Raw genomic sequence first — 18235 nt, 5'->3', positions numbered from 1 at the left:
GTCAGCAATGTCTAGTGGTCAGAGAATATACTTGGAGTGATTTCAGTCTTTTGAAATTGGTTGAGATTTGCTTATAGTCTATTTTAATGTTTATTCCATTTGTACTTGGAATGAATAATGTATCCAGTGCTGTTGAGAGTTGCATTCTATAACTATATGAAAGATCTATTTGTTTAATAATTTCATATATTCTAATCCTTATTTGTCTATTTGCTTGTCTGTCAGACACTTGGAGATATATATTTAAATCTCAAATTATGATGACAGATTTGTTCACTTGTTTTCCTTCTATTATTAGTATATTATATATATACTAATATTCAAGGACATATCATTACTTTTATGTACAGTGACTTGCTGGCAAATGTATAACAATCAACTATCTACAAAAAGGAATTGAAAGAGTCTTCGCTTGTAGAATTTTCCAGTACCCATAGTGTAAACACTCACGACATTGTTAATTTTGAGCAACAAATGTGACATCACTGAATATTGTATTGCAAGAAATGTGTATAATCACCCCAGTGAGTTGGTATGAGCCAGCTGCAGCAAATATTCTAAATGTTCATACAGATTTAGAATTCTTTTTTTTTTTAAATGTTTATTTATTTATTTATTTATTTATTTATTTATTTATTTTATTTATTTTATTTATTTCTAGNTTCATAAGTTTAACTTACCTGTACTAATTCCTAACAATAAATCTGTTTCTCTCTCTTTTTTTTAAATGTTTTTATTTATTTCTTTCTAGGAGAGAGAGAGAGACAGCGTGAGCAGGGGAGGGTCAGAGAGAGAGGGAGTCACAGACTGAAACAGGCTCCAGGCTCTGAGCTGGCAGTCAGCACAGAGCCCGACGCGGGGCTCGAACCCACGAACCGCGAGATCATGACCTAAGCGAAAGTCGGACGCTTAACCGACTAAGCCACCCAGGCGCCCCCAGATTTAGAATTCTTTTATCTTTTATTGTTGTGAAATGAATCTGTCTTTATTTAGCAGTACTTTCTGCCTTAAATTATTATTTGACAGACGCTATTTTTATTACCCCTGTCTTCTTTGACTCATACTTTGATAGTGTATGAGTTTTCATTATTTACTTTTTACTTATCTGTCCCATTTTATTAAAAGTAATAAGCATATACCTCAGTTTCATTAGGTTTCTCTATGCCTCTTGGATGTGGATGCCTGCTTCCTTCCTCAGATTAGGGAAGTTCACAGCTATCATTTGTTCAAGTAAACCTTCTGTCCCTTCTCTCTCCTTTGTTCTTCTTCTGGAATTTCTATGATATGAATATTATTTTGTTTCCTTGAGCCACTTAGGTCTATAATTCTCCTCTCATGGTCTAGTAATGTCCTTTCTCTCTTTTTTTCAGCTTCATCATTTTCTATAATTTTATCTTCTATTTCACCTACTCTCTCCTCTGCTTCTTTCATCCTTACTGTCACTGCATTGAGTTTATTTTCAATCTCGTTTATAGCATTTCTTAATTCATTGTGACTATTTCTATGGTCTTTAATATCTGCAGCATTAGATTTTCTGCTATCTTTTGGTGTTATTCTAAATTCTTGTTCAGATATGTGGTTTATATCTGTTTTGAGCAATTCTCTGGATGTCATTTTTCCTGGAATTTCTTTTGAGGAGAATTGTTCCATTTCATCATTTTGGCCTGGTTTCTCTCTTTTACATGTCTTAACAGCTTGTTACATGTCCTGCACCTATGAGAACTACTGTACTAAGAAGAGGTCGTACACTGTCCAGGGCTTGGCACATAAGGAAGTATTTTCGGAGTGTGTTGTATCCACTCTGATGTTGCATATTTGGTGGCTGCCCTGTGCTACTAGACAGTCTTCCACAAAGCTCCTTTTTACTCTTGGTGGTGGATTGGATAGACATTCCATCAGGTGCTTAAATTTGTTCAGTGAAGCAACTCTGGAAAGAAGGAAAAACCAGGGGGCCTGATCCCATTCAAAGAGAAAAATGGAAGGGGAAAAAATACCAAGCAGAACCTCAAAGAAACTATAAGGCTTCATCCAGAGAAAGAGAAAGGCAAATAAAGGAGAATGAGATATCAAAAGGGTAAAAAAGGATAGACGAAAGATGTCTGATTAAACCTACAAACAAAGCAGAGAAAGAAAAGAAAGACATACAGAAATATACACATATACATAGATACACCGATAGTTATGTGAATTGACTGAAAATCAAATCAGAAAGTATGAGCTTGATTCCAAAGGCAGGAGGTGGGGGAAACAGGGTAGAAAAAAATAGAGGAGAAAAGAGAAGGAAAGGAGAAAGAAAAAAGGGAACAGAATACCATATAAAACCACAGGTACCATAGGCTGTTGGTACCTGGGACCGGACTTTCTGGTCTGGAGAAAGGTTGTCTGTTTCACCCAGTGTCAGTCCTGCTCCAGTAGATAAGCCGTTGCCAGGCACAGCGGGGTGGGGCTTCCTGTTCCCTGCCCTGCCTCCCCTGGGGGCCACTGTCCTGTTGCCTGTAGCCCCACCATGTTGGTGATGGGGAGAAAAATGATGACACCTCAGTCTCTCCTACCTGGACTCTGTGTTTCAAACTTTGCTGTTCAAACAACCCTCACAGAGTAGAATGGGCACATAGTTTGCTCAGCTCCACCGTTCTCCCGTGCCTCCTAGGTGTTAGGCTAGGATTCAAACCCGATGTCTTCAAGGACCATGTACCACATGGACCCAATTTTGGGATAGCACCACTCCACCCTTCAGATACAGCTGGTCCCTGCAGGGTCTTTTGTCCTTGGTGGAACAATATGCCCTTTTCCCACAGTATTCTAAGGAGGGGAGTGTTCTCTCCCAGTTCACCCCTGATATCTCTACCCACCCTTGCAGGGGCTGGCTCCCCTCCCCGCCAGGCGTGTACACAGCAGCAGCTTTGGTCCTGAGGATCTAACGCACTGATGAAAACTCTGATCTTCAGCTCCTAAGGCTGTTGGCAAATTAGAGACTGACATTTTCCGTATTTCTTGTTCCCCAGTTCGTGGTCTGGAGAGGTCTTTCTGTTGTCCTAACCCAATGCCACAATCCACAACTTCTATTTCTGTCTCTTTTTTCTCTCCACAAAGGGGATTCCCTCCCCTTTGCGCCCACACTGTCTTATCTCTCTCAATTCTCATACACACATCTCTGTCTCACCAAGCTATTTCTGTCCACCTGTGCAGATTTTTGTGTCACTCCGCAGATAGATTTCCTGGGTGTTCCAAGTGTTCTGACCCCAAAACAGCTGTGTTTAAGAGACAAGTGATATCTTGGTTCCCCTCTTCTCCACCATCTTAACTCCTAATTGATATCCTTTGAAAAACCATAATAGGTGGTTAACCAGATTTGTGCTAAAATCAGATCACCAGGATTTGAATTTTTCCTTTACAATTTATGGCAATTTATTTGAGTTCTTTACGTCCAAACAATGAAGTTTCCCCAAGGTAGGATGATTGTTAAATGACACTCATCTGGTATGTATCAGGATGAACTTCTTCATTCGAGGGTAAAGAGAAATTTATCTAAATCTTCAGAAAGTAGTGGAGAAAAACACCTAGAAGTTTACTTAAATGGAATAAGACAAAATGAGCATTTGATCACAATATTGGAAGGCTCAAAAATATGGTGGAAAAATTTATTGTCAAGAGCCATAAAATGTAGGCCAAGAATCTACATCTAGAGAAGGTATCATATATTAATCTTTATTAAAGAAAAACATCACTATATGCAAGTATTCAAAGTGTATAATCTACATAAGTCTGCTGAAACTACTAGAAACTTTCTCAAATCAAACAAAAAGAATATGTTTTAAGCGTACTTCAGAAAGATGAAGATGATAATGAATACTTGGTGTGTGTGTGTGTGTGTGTGTGTGTGTGTGTGCTGGAACTTTTGTTTGTGTGTTGCACCATGGTTTTTGTAATAAAATCATTTTATGGAGAAAAAACTAATATTGTTCTGGTATTAAAAGTACTAGATTATCTCTAAATCATCCAATGAAAATGGAAAATTTTTCTGAAAACTAATATATATAAATGTGTTATAAACAACATAAGAAACACGTCCAAAATATTCCACATATTAGAATAACTCAGGAAAATGCAATTATATTATACCTCAATTAAAATATGAGATCTTGGTGTTTAAAATTAAGAATAGAACGAAGGTCGCATTAAATTTCACCTGTATTCAAAAATGTACATTTTATGATATCTATGACATATTTTTAACACTTTGTATATATATGATATATACTTATTACAACATATGCCACCCTGTATGTGATATATATGTCACATATGTGTGTCATATACCTCAGAATACATATAACATATGTTATATATATGAAGTGATTTAAAATGTTATAAATATTATGTCATACTATATAAATATATATGTGTTATATTTTAAAGTACCTCATTCTCCAATTAATCTTAGAAATGACTATCAAATGTTTACTGTAATCTTAACTCTTTGAATATTAAGAAATAGTCCTACTTCATTTCTCTGATTAAATAAAGAAGAAAACTCTCCTTGATAAATGGTTTGAGGCACTAACTAGAATGTTATTTTTCTGATGAATGGAAAATGTTTATGTTATGTTTCTCCATATTTCCTACACTATTTGAATAAGTAGAGATGTAAAGTAATGAATGTTTATCTAAAAGGAAAAAGCCAACTATCTCCCTACATTGAGTTGGTCTGAGAAGAAAAGACAGGGCTCTGATTTCTGGTAACAGAAAAGAAAATAAAAAGATAGACTATTTTAGCAAGAAAATTGATACTTTCATCTCTCCACCAAGTTTTTCATTTACATATGAGGTCCGGGAGATATATACTCAATAGACACAGCATGTACATACTCAAATGAATCCATAGAGTTTTATTCCTGAAGAATCTTCATACAAGTTTATATATTATATAACCCACAAGATATCATTTTAACTTCATTACCAATAACTACATAACACATCCCAGTCATCCGGAATTTACCACTTTTCTTATCCCAGGACACCTGCTGCAATGAGTGAAGATATGCTAATAAGAGGATATAATTCGCCAATGAAACAAATCATTTCGCATTTTTTCTTAAGGTATAACATCATTCATACTGTTTTTGTTTATTCTGTTTTTATTGCAAGGGAATCGTTGTGATTTTCCGGAAATAAAACATGGAAGTCTGTACTATGAATCTTCCTATAGACAAGACTTTCCAGTATCTGTAGGGAGCAGATATTACTATTCGTGTCATCCCAATTTTGTGACTGTTTCAAAACAGCACTGGGAATATATTTATTGCACACGAGAAGGATGGTCACCAGCAGTACCATGCCGCAGTAGGTAACCTTTATAAAATTCTATATGTATAAGTATTACAAGTCCTAGAGGGGGAAATCACATAAGTGAATACAATTAGGCTTAATATGATGAAACTATGGCCAAAGGATGAATGTTACGAGCAAAACAACCAATATAATAAGTTTTTCCTTTTAAGAAGAGTTCTTCATAAAAATCACACTAAAGATAAAGATAGAGACTTTCTGAAAATAACTATAGCATTCATACATAATTTAATTATAAAAATGAAGACAAATAATATTGAATATTGACTTATTTCAACATTTGGTAGTAGCTTTAGGTCTGGATATTTATGCATTAGAGTTTAAATTTTCTACATGTAATTTTTAATTTGCTAGTTTCACAAAATTTAGGAATTTAAAACATTTTTGTTACTATTTTCATGATTTTTAGGAGAATGTATTTTTGATCGTTTGCAAAATGGAGAGTCTCCAAATCGAGTAGTCAAACATTTACAAGGTGAATCTGTAAAAGTTACCTGCAAATCTGGCTACAGTCTTCAAAATGGGCAGACTGCCATGACCTGTACAGAGGATGGCTGGTTCCCTCCTCCTCAATGCATTCCTCTAAGTAAGTAAATGATCTCACATCCCAGTATATACATCATTTTCTAATGCTCATCCATGTAGACTGTAACAAAATATTTATATACTTTCCTATATCCCCAATGCAACTACTAACTTTGTTTTTTCCAAGCATGTATGAGTGGATATACAAATTTCTTGATACAAATATGGCAAAATAAATGTCTACTGATAGGCATTAGTCAAGAAACAGTAATGAAACTACAAAGAAGAAACCAGTAATATAGGGTGACACTAGCAAAGGACGGAAAAAGATGTGACTGTTTAAGAGGATCCTAGGCTTGCGTCATCCCATGAGGATAACTATCAAATCATCCAAAATACCCCGGAGATCCACCTGAAGCCTGGCAGAACAGATTCTGCAACTAAAGATAAACAGGCCACATCAAAAAATAGATGCACAGAGATTCAGTTTTCTCTCCCAAACTGAGAAGACACAGATCATGACCAGTGAGCTAAGAAAGGAATAGTGGTCCCAGAGAAGGGTGAGAGACAGACTGACACAAGGGGAGCAAACAGGAACAACGAATTCCTATGCCAATTGGCTTGGAGAGGGAAAGGGGCCAGATTTCACGAGTACTTGCAACCAGTGGGGCTTAAAGCCTAGGGTTTTAAAGGTGAGTGTACTAAGTTCTGAGACAGTCCAAATGGCATCGGCGCTGCTCCTGGAGAAAAGAAAGACAAAGAGCCCATGGACATGCAGAATGGAAACAGCAACCTGAAGAGCACTTGGAGCACACACTGAGGAGACTATCTGCTCACCTTGGAGCATGTTGCAGAAAGGCATCATTCACAGCGACCCCTCTGTGAACAAAGGAACTGGCAGGTACCATTTCCCTCCCCGGCCCATCACCTTAAACACAGGGTCAAGCGTGGGAATCAGTATAGGACCCACACTTGCTATCTAACTTGCTTGTGCCAAACTCTGCCTCCTCATGCTCCAGCATAACCACGCATCCCACTTTTCCCAGCAGAAAACTTCTCTAATCTAGGAGATAGAAGCAGATATCAAGATACAAGGCAGAAAACCTCCCAGTAAAATCAACAAAAGCAAATGCCCACCAAGACATATTGCCTTAAATTGGGTAAACCGAGATATAGAAAAAAATTTAAATAGCAGAAAGACAAAAAACTAATAACAGGCACATACAAGGGAAAACCCATAAAGCTATGAGAGCACTTTTCAGTACAAACTTTCCAAGCCAGAAGGAAGTGCCATGATATATGCAAGTGCTGAATGGGAAACATTCTCTATCCAGCCAAGAATACTGTATCCAGCTAGGGTGTTACTCAGAATAGGAAAGTTTCCCCGACAGACAAAAACCAACAGAGTTCATGACCACTAAATCAGACCTGCAAGAAATAATAAAGGGGAATTTTTCAGTGCAGGGGAGAGACCAAAAGTGACAGTAGGAAGGTAGGAAACACAAAAGCACTCAAGATGAATATTTTTGTAAACAAATTTCACGGAACTCACACGATAAAAGGATGTAACATATCAATTATGACACCATAAACCTGGAGATGAGAGGAGTACTGTTTGGGTTCAAACTGATGATCACCAACTTAATATATACTAACTTATACTAAATTATACTTAATATATACTAAATATATATCAACTGCGATATACAAAAAATGTTATATACAAAACTTATGGGGACCAAAGATTTAAAAAAATAAAAACCTCAATAATAAATATGCAAAGAATAAAGAGAGAAATACTAAATATCCTCCCCCCACTCCCCAAAAAGTATCAAATCATGAAAGGGAGAAACACAAGAAATGATCAGAGACGCTCTTCAGAAACAATTGCGAAACAGGTAATACTATGTCAATAAATGCATATCTATCAAAAATTACTTTAAATGTGTGAGTGGTGTAATTGCTCTAATCAAAAGACACAGGGTGACAGAATTAATAAATCAAGACTCATTTCTATGTTGCCTACCAAAGAATCATTTTGGAACAAAAGACAACTGCAGATTGACACTGAGGGGAGGTAGAATATTTATTGTGCAAATGGATGTCAAAGGAAGCTGGAGTAGCAACACTTGTATTGGACACAGTAGACTTGAAAGCAAAGAATGTAATAACAGACAAAGAAGGACACTGTATAATAATAAAGGGGGCGATCCAACAAGAAGACATAACTTTCATGTTGTGGGGCTCACCAGTTGGGTGCATAAATATTACATGCCTCAACAAATTCAAAAAGATCGAAGTCACACCATGAATCTTTTCAGAACACAATGCGATGAAACTACAAGTCAACCACAAGAAAAAATCACAACCACAAGAAAAGAGCACACCTGCACGGAAGTGAAATTACATGCTAATAAACAATGAATGGGTCCGCCAGGAAATAAGTGAAAAAGCAAGTATACATGGAAATGAGTGAAAATGAAAAAACAACTGTTCAAAACCTGTGGGGTGTAGCAAAGCTGTTCTAAGAGGGAAGTTGTAATACAGGTCTACCTTAAGAAGCAAGAAAAAAGCAAATAAATACTCTCACCTGGCTCCTAAATAAGCTAGAAAACAACAACAAACAAAATCCCAAAAAGCAGTAGGAAGGAAATAATAAACATAAGAGCAGAAATAAATGATATAAAATCTAGAAAAAAAATAGAGTAGATCAAAGAAACCAGGAGCTGGTTCTTTGAAACAATTAATAAAAGGACAAACTGCTACCCAGACTTATTTAGTAGAAAAGAGAAAGGGCCAAAATAAATAAAATCACACCTAAGAGAGGAAAAATAACAACCAACACCACAGAAATACAAATAGCTACAAGAGAATATTGTGAAAAACTGTATCCCAGCAAGCTGGACAATCTAGAAGAAATGGATAAATTCTTTGAAACATAAACCTACCAAAACTGACGGGAACAATTAGAAAATTGCAGACCGATTACCAGAAAAAAGAAAAAGTCAGTCATCAAACACCTGCCATCAAACAGAAGTCCAACCAGATGACTTCACAGGTGAATTCTACTTATATTTAAAGAAGAGGTAATACCTATTCTCAAGCTATTCCAAAGAAAAAAAAAGCAAAAGAAGGAAAACCTCCCCAATTCATTCTATGAAGCGGCACTACGCTGATACCAAACTAGATACAGCCACCACAGAATAAGAGAAGTATAAGTCAACATTTCTGATGAATATATATGCAAACATCCATAAAAAGTACTGGCAATCTGAATCCAACAACAAATTGAAAGAAAATTATTTCCCACAATCAAGTCATGTCTGTTCGTGTCTTATACCCAGTGATTTCTTCCTGAGGTGCATGGATGACTCAATATTCACAAATCAATCAGTGTGTGATACATCACATCAATCAAATCACAGCAATAAAGGACAAGATAAGAACCATACGACCATTTTAACAGATGCCAAAAAAGCATTTGACAAAGTATAACATCCATTCATGATAAAAGCTCTCAACGAAGTGGGTTTAGAGGGGACATACCTCAACATAATAGAGGCCATTCATGAAAAACACACAGCTAACATCATCCTTTTTTTTTTTTAATGTTTTATTTATTTCTAGGAGAGAGAGAGAAAGAGAGACAGAGTGAGCAGGGGAGGGTCAGAGAGAGAGGGAGTCACAGACTGAAACAGGCTCCAGGCTCTGAGCTGGCAGTCAGCACAGAGCCCGACGCGGGGCTCAAACCCACGAACCGTGAGATCATGACCTAAGCGAAAGTCGGACGCTTAACCGACTAAGCCACCCACGCGCCCCTGCTAACATCATCCTTAATGGGGAAAACCTGGAAGCTTATTGCCAATGTCAAGGACAAGACAAAGAGGTCTACTCTTCGACTTTTGCTCAACAAAGTACTGAAAGTCCTAGCCACAGCATCTCGACAACAAAAGGAAATAAAAGGCATCCAGTTCAGCAAGGAAGAAGTAAACCTTTCACTATTTGCAGATGATGTGATATTCTATATGTAAACCCAAGAGGCTCCACCAAAATGTGCTAGAACTGAAGCGAATTCAGAAGAGCTGTAGGATATAAAATCGATGGACAGAAATCTGTTGCCTTTCCATACGACAATAATACAGTGGCAGAAAAAGACATTAAGAAAACAGTCCCATTTACAATTGTCCTAAAAATAATTTTAAAAACCTAGCAATAAACTTAACCAAAGAGGTGAAAAACCTGTATCTGAAAACTAAAGGACAGTGATGAGAGAAGTTGAAGACGACACAAAGAAATGGGAAGACATCCCATGTTCATGGACTAGAAGAATAACTGCTGTTAAAATGACAACACAACCCAAAGCAAGCAGCACAGTCAAGGCAACCCCTACCAAAATACCCACAACAGATTTTACAGACCTAGAACAAACAACCCTAAAATTTGTCTGGAACCGCAAAAGACCCTAGGTAGCCAAATCAATCTTGAAAAAGAAAAGCAAACCTCGACGTATCATAATTCTGGACTTCAAATTAATATTACAAAGCTGTAGTGATCAAGACCGCTTGGTACTGGCACAAAAACAGATAGATACATTGATCCCTGGAACTGAATGGAAAACCCAGGAATAAGCCCACAATTATAGAGTCAATTAATCTTCAACAAAGCTGGAACCAATAGCCAATGGGAAAAAGACAATCTGTTCAACAAACGAAGTTGGGGAAACTCCACAGCAACATCCAAAAGAATGAAACTGAAACATTTTCTTGTACCATACACAAAAATAAATTCATACTGGATTAAAGACCCAAGTGTGACACCTGAAACTATATAAGTTCATGAAAGAGTGTACAGGCAGTAACTTCTCTGACATCAGCCACAGCTTTCTTGATAGATCCCCAGGGGAAGGGAAGTAAAAGCAAAAATGAAGAACTATTGGCACTAAATTAAAATTAAAAGTTTCTGTACAGCTAAGGAAACAATCAACAGAACTGAAAAGCAACATATGAAACGGGAGATGATATTTACAAATGAGGCATCTGGTAAAGAGCAGTATCCAAAATATATAAAGAACTTATAAGACTCAACACCCCAAAAGCAGATAATCCAGTTAAAAATTGGTAGAAGACATGAATGGATACTTCTCCAAAGAAGACACACAGATGGACAACAGACACGTGAATGATACTCGTCATCACTTATCATCAGGGAACTGCAAATCAAAACAACAAAAGATGTCACCTCACAGGTGTTGGTGAGGATGTGGACAAAGGGGTACCCTCTTGCACTGTTGGCAGGAATGCAAACTGGGACAGCCATTCTGGAAAATAGTATGGAGGTTCCTCAAAATGTTAAAAATAGAATTGCCATATGATCCAGCAATCACACTCCTGGGTATTTACCCAAAGAATACAAAAGTACTAATTCAAAGGGATAAATGCACACCTATCTTTATAGCAGCACTATTTGCAATAACCGAGATATGGAAATAGCCTAAATGTGTATTGATTGATGAATGGATAAAGATGAATGCACTGTTATTCATCCATAAAAAAAAAAAATGACATCTTGCTATTTACAACAACACAAGTGGAATAATAGTATAATGGTAGGCAAAATAAGTCTGTCAGAGAAAGACAAATACCTTTCGATTTCAGTCATAGGTGGGATTCAAATAGCAAAGTAAATGACCAAATGGGGGAAATTTGAGAGAGACAGAGAGAGCGACAGAGACAGAGAGAAAAAAAAATAGCTCTTAAGTGTAGAACACAATGTGATAGTTACAAGCGGGGACAAAAGTGGCAGAGGGGATGGGTGAAAGAGGTGATGGGGATTAAAGTGTACCCTTGTCATTATGAGCACTGGGTGATGTATGGAATTGTTGAATCACTATATTGTATACCTGAAAATTTTATAACACTATATGTCAACCAACAGGTATTAAAATAAAAACTTAAATACCTACATGCATACAAACATGCATACATACATGCATGCATGCATACATATATACATACAATCTAGAAGAAAAATAGAGTGCAAAGAATTTTGAAAGCAGCAAGAGAGAAAAAATACTTCACATACTAAGGCACTTCTATGAGAGGTGCTTGTAGCATAAATGCCTACGTTTAAAAAAAGAAATGATCTCAAATATACAACCTAACATTATACATCAAAAAGCTAGTAAAACAAGGAGGTGCCTCGGTAGCTCAGTTTGTTGAGTGTCCAACTCTTGATTTCAGTTGAGGTAATGATCCAGGGTCATGGGCTTGTCCCACATTGTGCTCTGCACTTGAGGGTAGAGCCTGTTTCGGATTCTCTCTCTCCTACCCCTCCCACCCCGTCTTGTAATATCTGTCTCTCTAACAAATAAAATGAAAAATTTTCATTAAAAAAACTGGACAATGAATAAAAACTGGGAAAAAAGAAAAAGAAGAGCTGGGAAAAAAAGAAGAGCAAATATATAAAGTAAAGTAAAGTAAAGACCAAAAACTCAACAAAATTAATGCCTCCCTTTTTCAAAACATAAACAAATTGACAAACCTAAGGTGATTAATTAAAAAGAGAGATCAAATAAGTTAAATGACAAATGAAACTGAAGAAATTCAACTGATGCCACAGAAATACAAATGTTCATAAGAGAACACCATAAACAATTACACACTAACAAATTGGATAGCATAGAAAAATGGATAAGCTCCTAGAAATATAAAACTGACAAGAAAAAATCAATAAGAAATAGAAAACCTGATATTTCATGCAAATGGCAACAAAAGAATGATGGAGTGACTACACTTCTATCAGAAAAAAAAATTTACTTTATCTAAAACTGTCTCTAGAAACAAAGGTCATTATATAATAATGAAGAGTCCACTGAAGCAACCATTCGGCCAAAAAGGAAAGTGCAAGAGAATTTTTAAAAATACCTGGAGAAAAATGAAAACAAAAACACACTGTAACAAAACTCAGAGATGTTGCAAAAGCAGTGCAAAGAAGGAAGTTTTAGTGATAAATGCCTACATTAAAATAGAAAATCAGGGCGCCTGGAGGGCTCAGTCAGTTAAGTACTCAACTCTTGATTTCAGGTCAGATCATGATCTCAGGATTGGGTTCTTGAGATCAAGCCTCACAGTAGCGCTCTGCGCTGACAGCACAGAGCTTGCTTGGGATTTTCTCTCTCTGTCTCTCTCTCTCTCTCTGTCTCTCTCTCTCTCTCTCTTACTTAATACTTAACTGAGCCACTTTCTGCCTCTCTGTCTCTTTCTCTACCTCTCCCCTACTTGCATGTGCGCACTTGTGTCTGTGTGTGTGCGTGTGTGTGCGCGCGCGCCTGTGGTCTCTCTCAAAATAAATTAACAAAAAAATTAGCTTTATGTAGCGGATTATATATAAACAATCTAAATTTATAGCTCAAGGAAGTAGAAGAAGAACAAACTAAGCCTAAGTTTAGAGAAGAGAGGAAATACTGAAGATTAGAGCAGAAATAAATAATGTATAAGAAAACACTCTAATCCATCATTTCACTAACACAATTCCGGTTTTTTTCAAATTCATATGTATTTTGGATTTCGTTTACTTTTCTTTTTCTAATGATTGATTTTCATTATTTATTCTTTTCTATTTTATCTATGTAACAGTAAAATTTCCCTCTCAGCTTATGTTATTATTACCTCACAAAACTTTATTTAAAATATTTCTCTTATAATTCAAAAGATTTGTCTTTTTTTAAAAGAACGATTATAGGGGCACATGGGTGGCTCAGTGGTTAAGCATCCAGCCGGCTCAGGTCGTGATCTTGTGGTCCGGGAGTTCAAGCCACCCTAATTGGTTTCTGGGCTGACAGCCCAGAGCCTGGACCCTGCTTGAGATTCTGTGTCTCCCTCTCTCTCTGACTCTCCTCGGCTCAAGCTCTCTCTCACACTCTCTCTCAAAATAAACTTTAAAAAAAATGTTGTAAATAAATAAATAAGATTATATACTTAATTTTTTTAATGTTCATTTATTTCTGAGAGAGAGAGGGAGACAGCGTAGCAGGGGAAGGTCAGAGAGAGGGAGATGCAGAATCTGAAACAAGCTCCAGGCTCTGAGCTGTCAGCACAGAGCCCAATGCGGGGCTCGAACCCATGAACTGTGAGATCATGACCTGAGCAAAGTCAGACACTTAACCGACCAAGCCACCCAGGCTCCCCTAAGACTATGTACTTTAGTCCTTTTCCTGAGTATTTAGTATTCCAAGTATCCCAATTTAAGTGTATTAGGTACCCCAAGTGAAAGGATAAAATTACCAATTATAAAAAAATATATAGCTCCTATTTTCTTATAAAAAATATATATAGCTCCTATTTTCTCATTGATTTCTTCTTTATCTGTGGGCTATTTAATAAATAAAACTGAACTTTGTGAAGACCTTGTAAATGACAGAATCTTCTTTTATTGTTTCAAGTCAAGCTTCACATAATTTGAGGAATCATTGTTTTGCTCTTAGAACATGAATGAATGTGTTGATCTGTGTCATACTCATTCAACGCCATATTTCCATATGGTGTTTTTTTTTAATGTTTTGTTTATTTTTGAGAGAGAGAGAGAGAGCATGAGCAGGGGAGGGTCAGGAGAGAGAGGGGGACGCAGAATCTGAAACAGGCTCCATACTCTGAGCTAGCTGTCAGCACAGAGACCAACACGGGGCTCAAATCCACGAACCTTGAGATCATGACCTGAGCCGAAGTCGGAGGCTTAACCGACTGAGCCACCCAGGCGCCCCTGTATCCATATGGTTTTAAGCACCCAAATATGGTGACACAGATTTCCAATTCTCAGAGTTGTGGTAGCTATGGTGGCAGATTCTCTGGGATCATCACCTGATCTGAGATACTCCAATTAGTTAACTGAGTGCTGGGATTGTTTAGGAGATCCCGAGTCGGCAAAATTTAAAACAAGTGCCTGAAGGGGCACCTACGCGGCTCAGTGGGTTAAGCGTCTGACTTCAGCTCCGGTCATGATCTCACGGCTCCTGGGTTGGAGCCCCTCGTCGGACTCTGTGCTGACAACTAGCTCAGAGCCTTGATCCTGTTTCAGATTCTGTGTCTCTGTCTCTCTCTGACCCTCCCCTGCTCATGCTCTCTCTCTCCCTCTCTCTCTCTCAGAAGTAAATAAAACATTAAAAAATTAAATTAAATTAAATTAAAAAACCCAAGTGCCTGGAGCTCTGACATGCTGTAGAACTCAGGATCCATTAGACAAACGAATTCCTAAATATTTCCTAGAAGGGATTCTGAGTATTCTAAATCGTACTTTATTCCACAAAAAAATTAATAAACTATCTTGCTTTAATCTTTGTAGTTTATTTTTGTTGTCATAAAAATTTGAATGATTTGATTTTTCCAGGCTTTCATTTATAAATGACTCCTCATTTTCATATTGCTATATTGAATCTTTATAAAAATATTTATGTATATGTTTATCTTTTCTTTGTACTTTCTGCCTTTCAGAAACATGTTCAAAATCAGAGATAACAATTGAAAATGGATTTTTTTCTGAATATGAACAAACATATTCCATAAACACAGAAACACAGTATCAGTGTAAACAAGGATATGTAACACCAGATGGTAAACCTTCAGGAACAATTACATGTCTGAAAAGTGGATGGTCACCTCAACCCACATGTATCAGTGTGTAATTTATCATGTCCAAAGTCATTATCCTGATGACCCTAGAACAAAAGTTTACTCTAAGTTAATTCTTTTCTGGGGGTGGCGCTTACATGGTTCCCATTTGAAAAAATAAATGAAAACAGATGTAATTTTTTGCCTCTTAAGAGTAATCACTTACAGGTTAATACCAGCACATCTTTCAGTTTACATTATTTTCCACTTTAAAACATCCTGTAATTTGGAAACTGGTTAGGGAGCCTTATGTGTAGTCTCCTGAAAACTCATTTATTTGTGGCTGACACCTTTATGCCTATTGTTCCTGGTTTTTGGTGATCAGACCTTGATAGTAGAATCTTTGTTGCTAGACATACAAATTATGTTTGTAAGTGAAGATCTGAGTCCATAGTGCAGAATTCTAATTTAACCTGTAGAATTTTTAAGTTTGACAATTGAAGGTAAGTTCATTTTTAAAACATCTCCCTTAGAAAATCTTCATAAACCTCTAGTTAGTAGAGACAGAAATGCTTCTAGGTAGCACCAAATATAGCTGTGTGGACATATTTTCCTGTCCCTAAAGTTTATGAAGATTCTCTAAGAACAATTTCCTCAGTTTATCTTATACTCCAAAGCTACATAGTGATACTTTTGAACTGATGACCATATCCACTTTAAGTGAAATAGATATTTGAATATCCATTTCTACTGTTTGCATTTACTTATTTTACTTTATTTCTTTAAAAAAGTTTTTGAAACACATTATTTTTGAGAAAGAGAGAGAGAGAGAGCACAAGTGGGGAAGGGACAGAGAGAGAGGGAGACACAGAATCTGAAGCAGGCTCCAGGCTCTGAGCCGTCAGGAAAGAGCCCAATGTGGGGCTCCAACCCATGAACCATGAGATTGTGACCTGAGCAGAAGTCGGAGCTTAATTGACTAAGCCACCCAGATGCCCCTCCTTATTTTATTTTCAATTTCCATGCTCATTATGAGCACTAGCCACAGAAAAAAATGATAAAAGTGGCTCCCCTATCAAAGTCATTTGATACTAAATCCTTTTCTGTCTCCCTCTCTCTCTCTGTCTGTCTGTTTTCACTGGTCTAGTTTTGCTTTAAGGAAGCTGGCTACATAACAAAGTATAAAAATTGAGATGAATTGCTTAAATCTTTATTAACATACTATTAGCAAAATTTAAAACTTTTAACACCTTACTTTTTTATAACTATAAAAAATAGAGTTATCTCTCCATTCAATCTTGGTGAGTTTAAAAAAATATAAAGCCATTATGAAAATATTTAAGGAAGTAAATCAGTATGTGAGCTTTAGAAATTATTATGTTTAGGGGCGCCTGGGTGGCTTAGTCGGTTAAGCGTCCGACTTTCGCTTAGGTCATGATCTCGCGCTTCGTGGGTTCGAGCCCCGCGTCGGGCTCTGTGCTGACTGCCGGCTCAGAGCCTGGAGCCTGTTTCAGTCTGTGACTCTCTCTCTGACCCTCCCCTGCTCACGCTGTCTCTCTCTCTCTCTCTCTCTCTCCTAGAAATAAAAAAACATTAAAAGAAATTATTATGTTTAAAAGTAGAGTCTTATAGAATGTTTAAAAACTTACTTGCGTTTTTGAAAACGAATCCTATTCAAGTAATCCATTTTTGTCTGGCATATTTGTCACATTGTTAATGAGTCTGACGTCTTAGTTCACAAAACCCGATTGTGCTTTGCTACTAAAAGTATGACACATCTGTAATGGCCTCTTTTGTTACAAGCATGGCATGAATATATAAGTATAAACAATTCAGGAAAGTGTTTTTAGAAAAAAATTTTCAGACTATTTAAGCAATAAGGAAAATGAAATGTAAAACCATTTTTTCATTTTGAGTAATTTTCAAGAAAATGATGTATCACGGGTATTCTTAGATTATTTTAGTATGATACTGAATTTAGTAGCACAAGCTAACTGATCAAGCTTTTCCACCCTTTTGAGATGGGATTAATTACGTCACCCATTAAATAATATTAGAAATGGAATCTTCAATTCTGTTATGCATTAGAATCTTGTGACCAGCCAGTATTTGAGAATGCCAAGGCCAAAAGCAATGGCACATGGTTTAAACTCAATGACAAGCTGGACTATGAATGCGACGATGGATACGAAAGCCAAGATGGGCGCGGAGGTTCAATAGTATGTGGTAATGATGGTTGGTCTCATAAACCAATATGTTATGGTAAATGCCATTTTTCCAGGTATTTTTTTTTCAAACCTTTTTTCTCAAAAAGATTAACGATAGATCTCCCTTTATGACCCAGCAATAGCACTGCTAGGAATTTACCTAAGGGATACAGGAGTGCTGATGGATAGGGCACATGTACCCCAATGTTCATAGCAGCACTTTCAACAATAGCCAAATCATGGACACAGCCTAAATGTCCATCAACTGACGAATGGATCAAGAAGATGTGGTACATCTGTACAATGGAATACTACATGGCAATGAGAAAGAATGAAATCTGGCCATTTGTAGCAACACGGATGAAACTTGAGGGTGTTATGCTGAGCTAAGTAAGTCAGACAGAGAAGGACAGTTAACATATGTTTTCACTCATATGTGGAACAGGAGAAATTTAACAGAAGACCATAGGTGAGGAGAAGGGGGAAAAGTAGTTAAGGAGAGGGAGATAGACAAACCATAGGAGATTCTTAAATACTGAGAACAAACAGGGT

At 36.9% G+C, this 18235-nt stretch overlaps 1 protein-coding gene across 1 annotated transcript; it reads left to right on the top strand.

Moving 5' to 3' along the window:
- Positions 1-3434: 3434 nt before the first annotated feature.
- LOC144233588 (complement factor H-like) lies at positions 3435-17738 on the top strand (the record flags this gene model as incomplete). The annotated part of the gene is made up of 5 exons (XM_077766570.1): positions 3435-3450; positions 5149-5343; positions 5759-5935; positions 15360-15542; positions 17565-17738. Coding segments are annotated over exons 1-5 (745 nt in total), but the record flags the coding sequence as incomplete, so codon positions are not given.
- Positions 17739-18235: the final 497 nt, after the last annotated feature.

This window comes from Crocuta crocuta, unplaced genomic scaffold, assembly GCF_008692635.1.
Source record: "Crocuta crocuta isolate KB4526 unplaced genomic scaffold, BGI_CrCroc_1.0 scaffold1664, whole genome shotgun sequence".
Lineage (NCBI taxonomy): Eukaryota > Metazoa > Chordata > Mammalia > Carnivora > Hyaenidae > Crocuta > Crocuta crocuta.
Note: the sequence above shows the minus strand (reverse complement) of the source record. Positions and strands in the feature narration are given on the sequence as shown.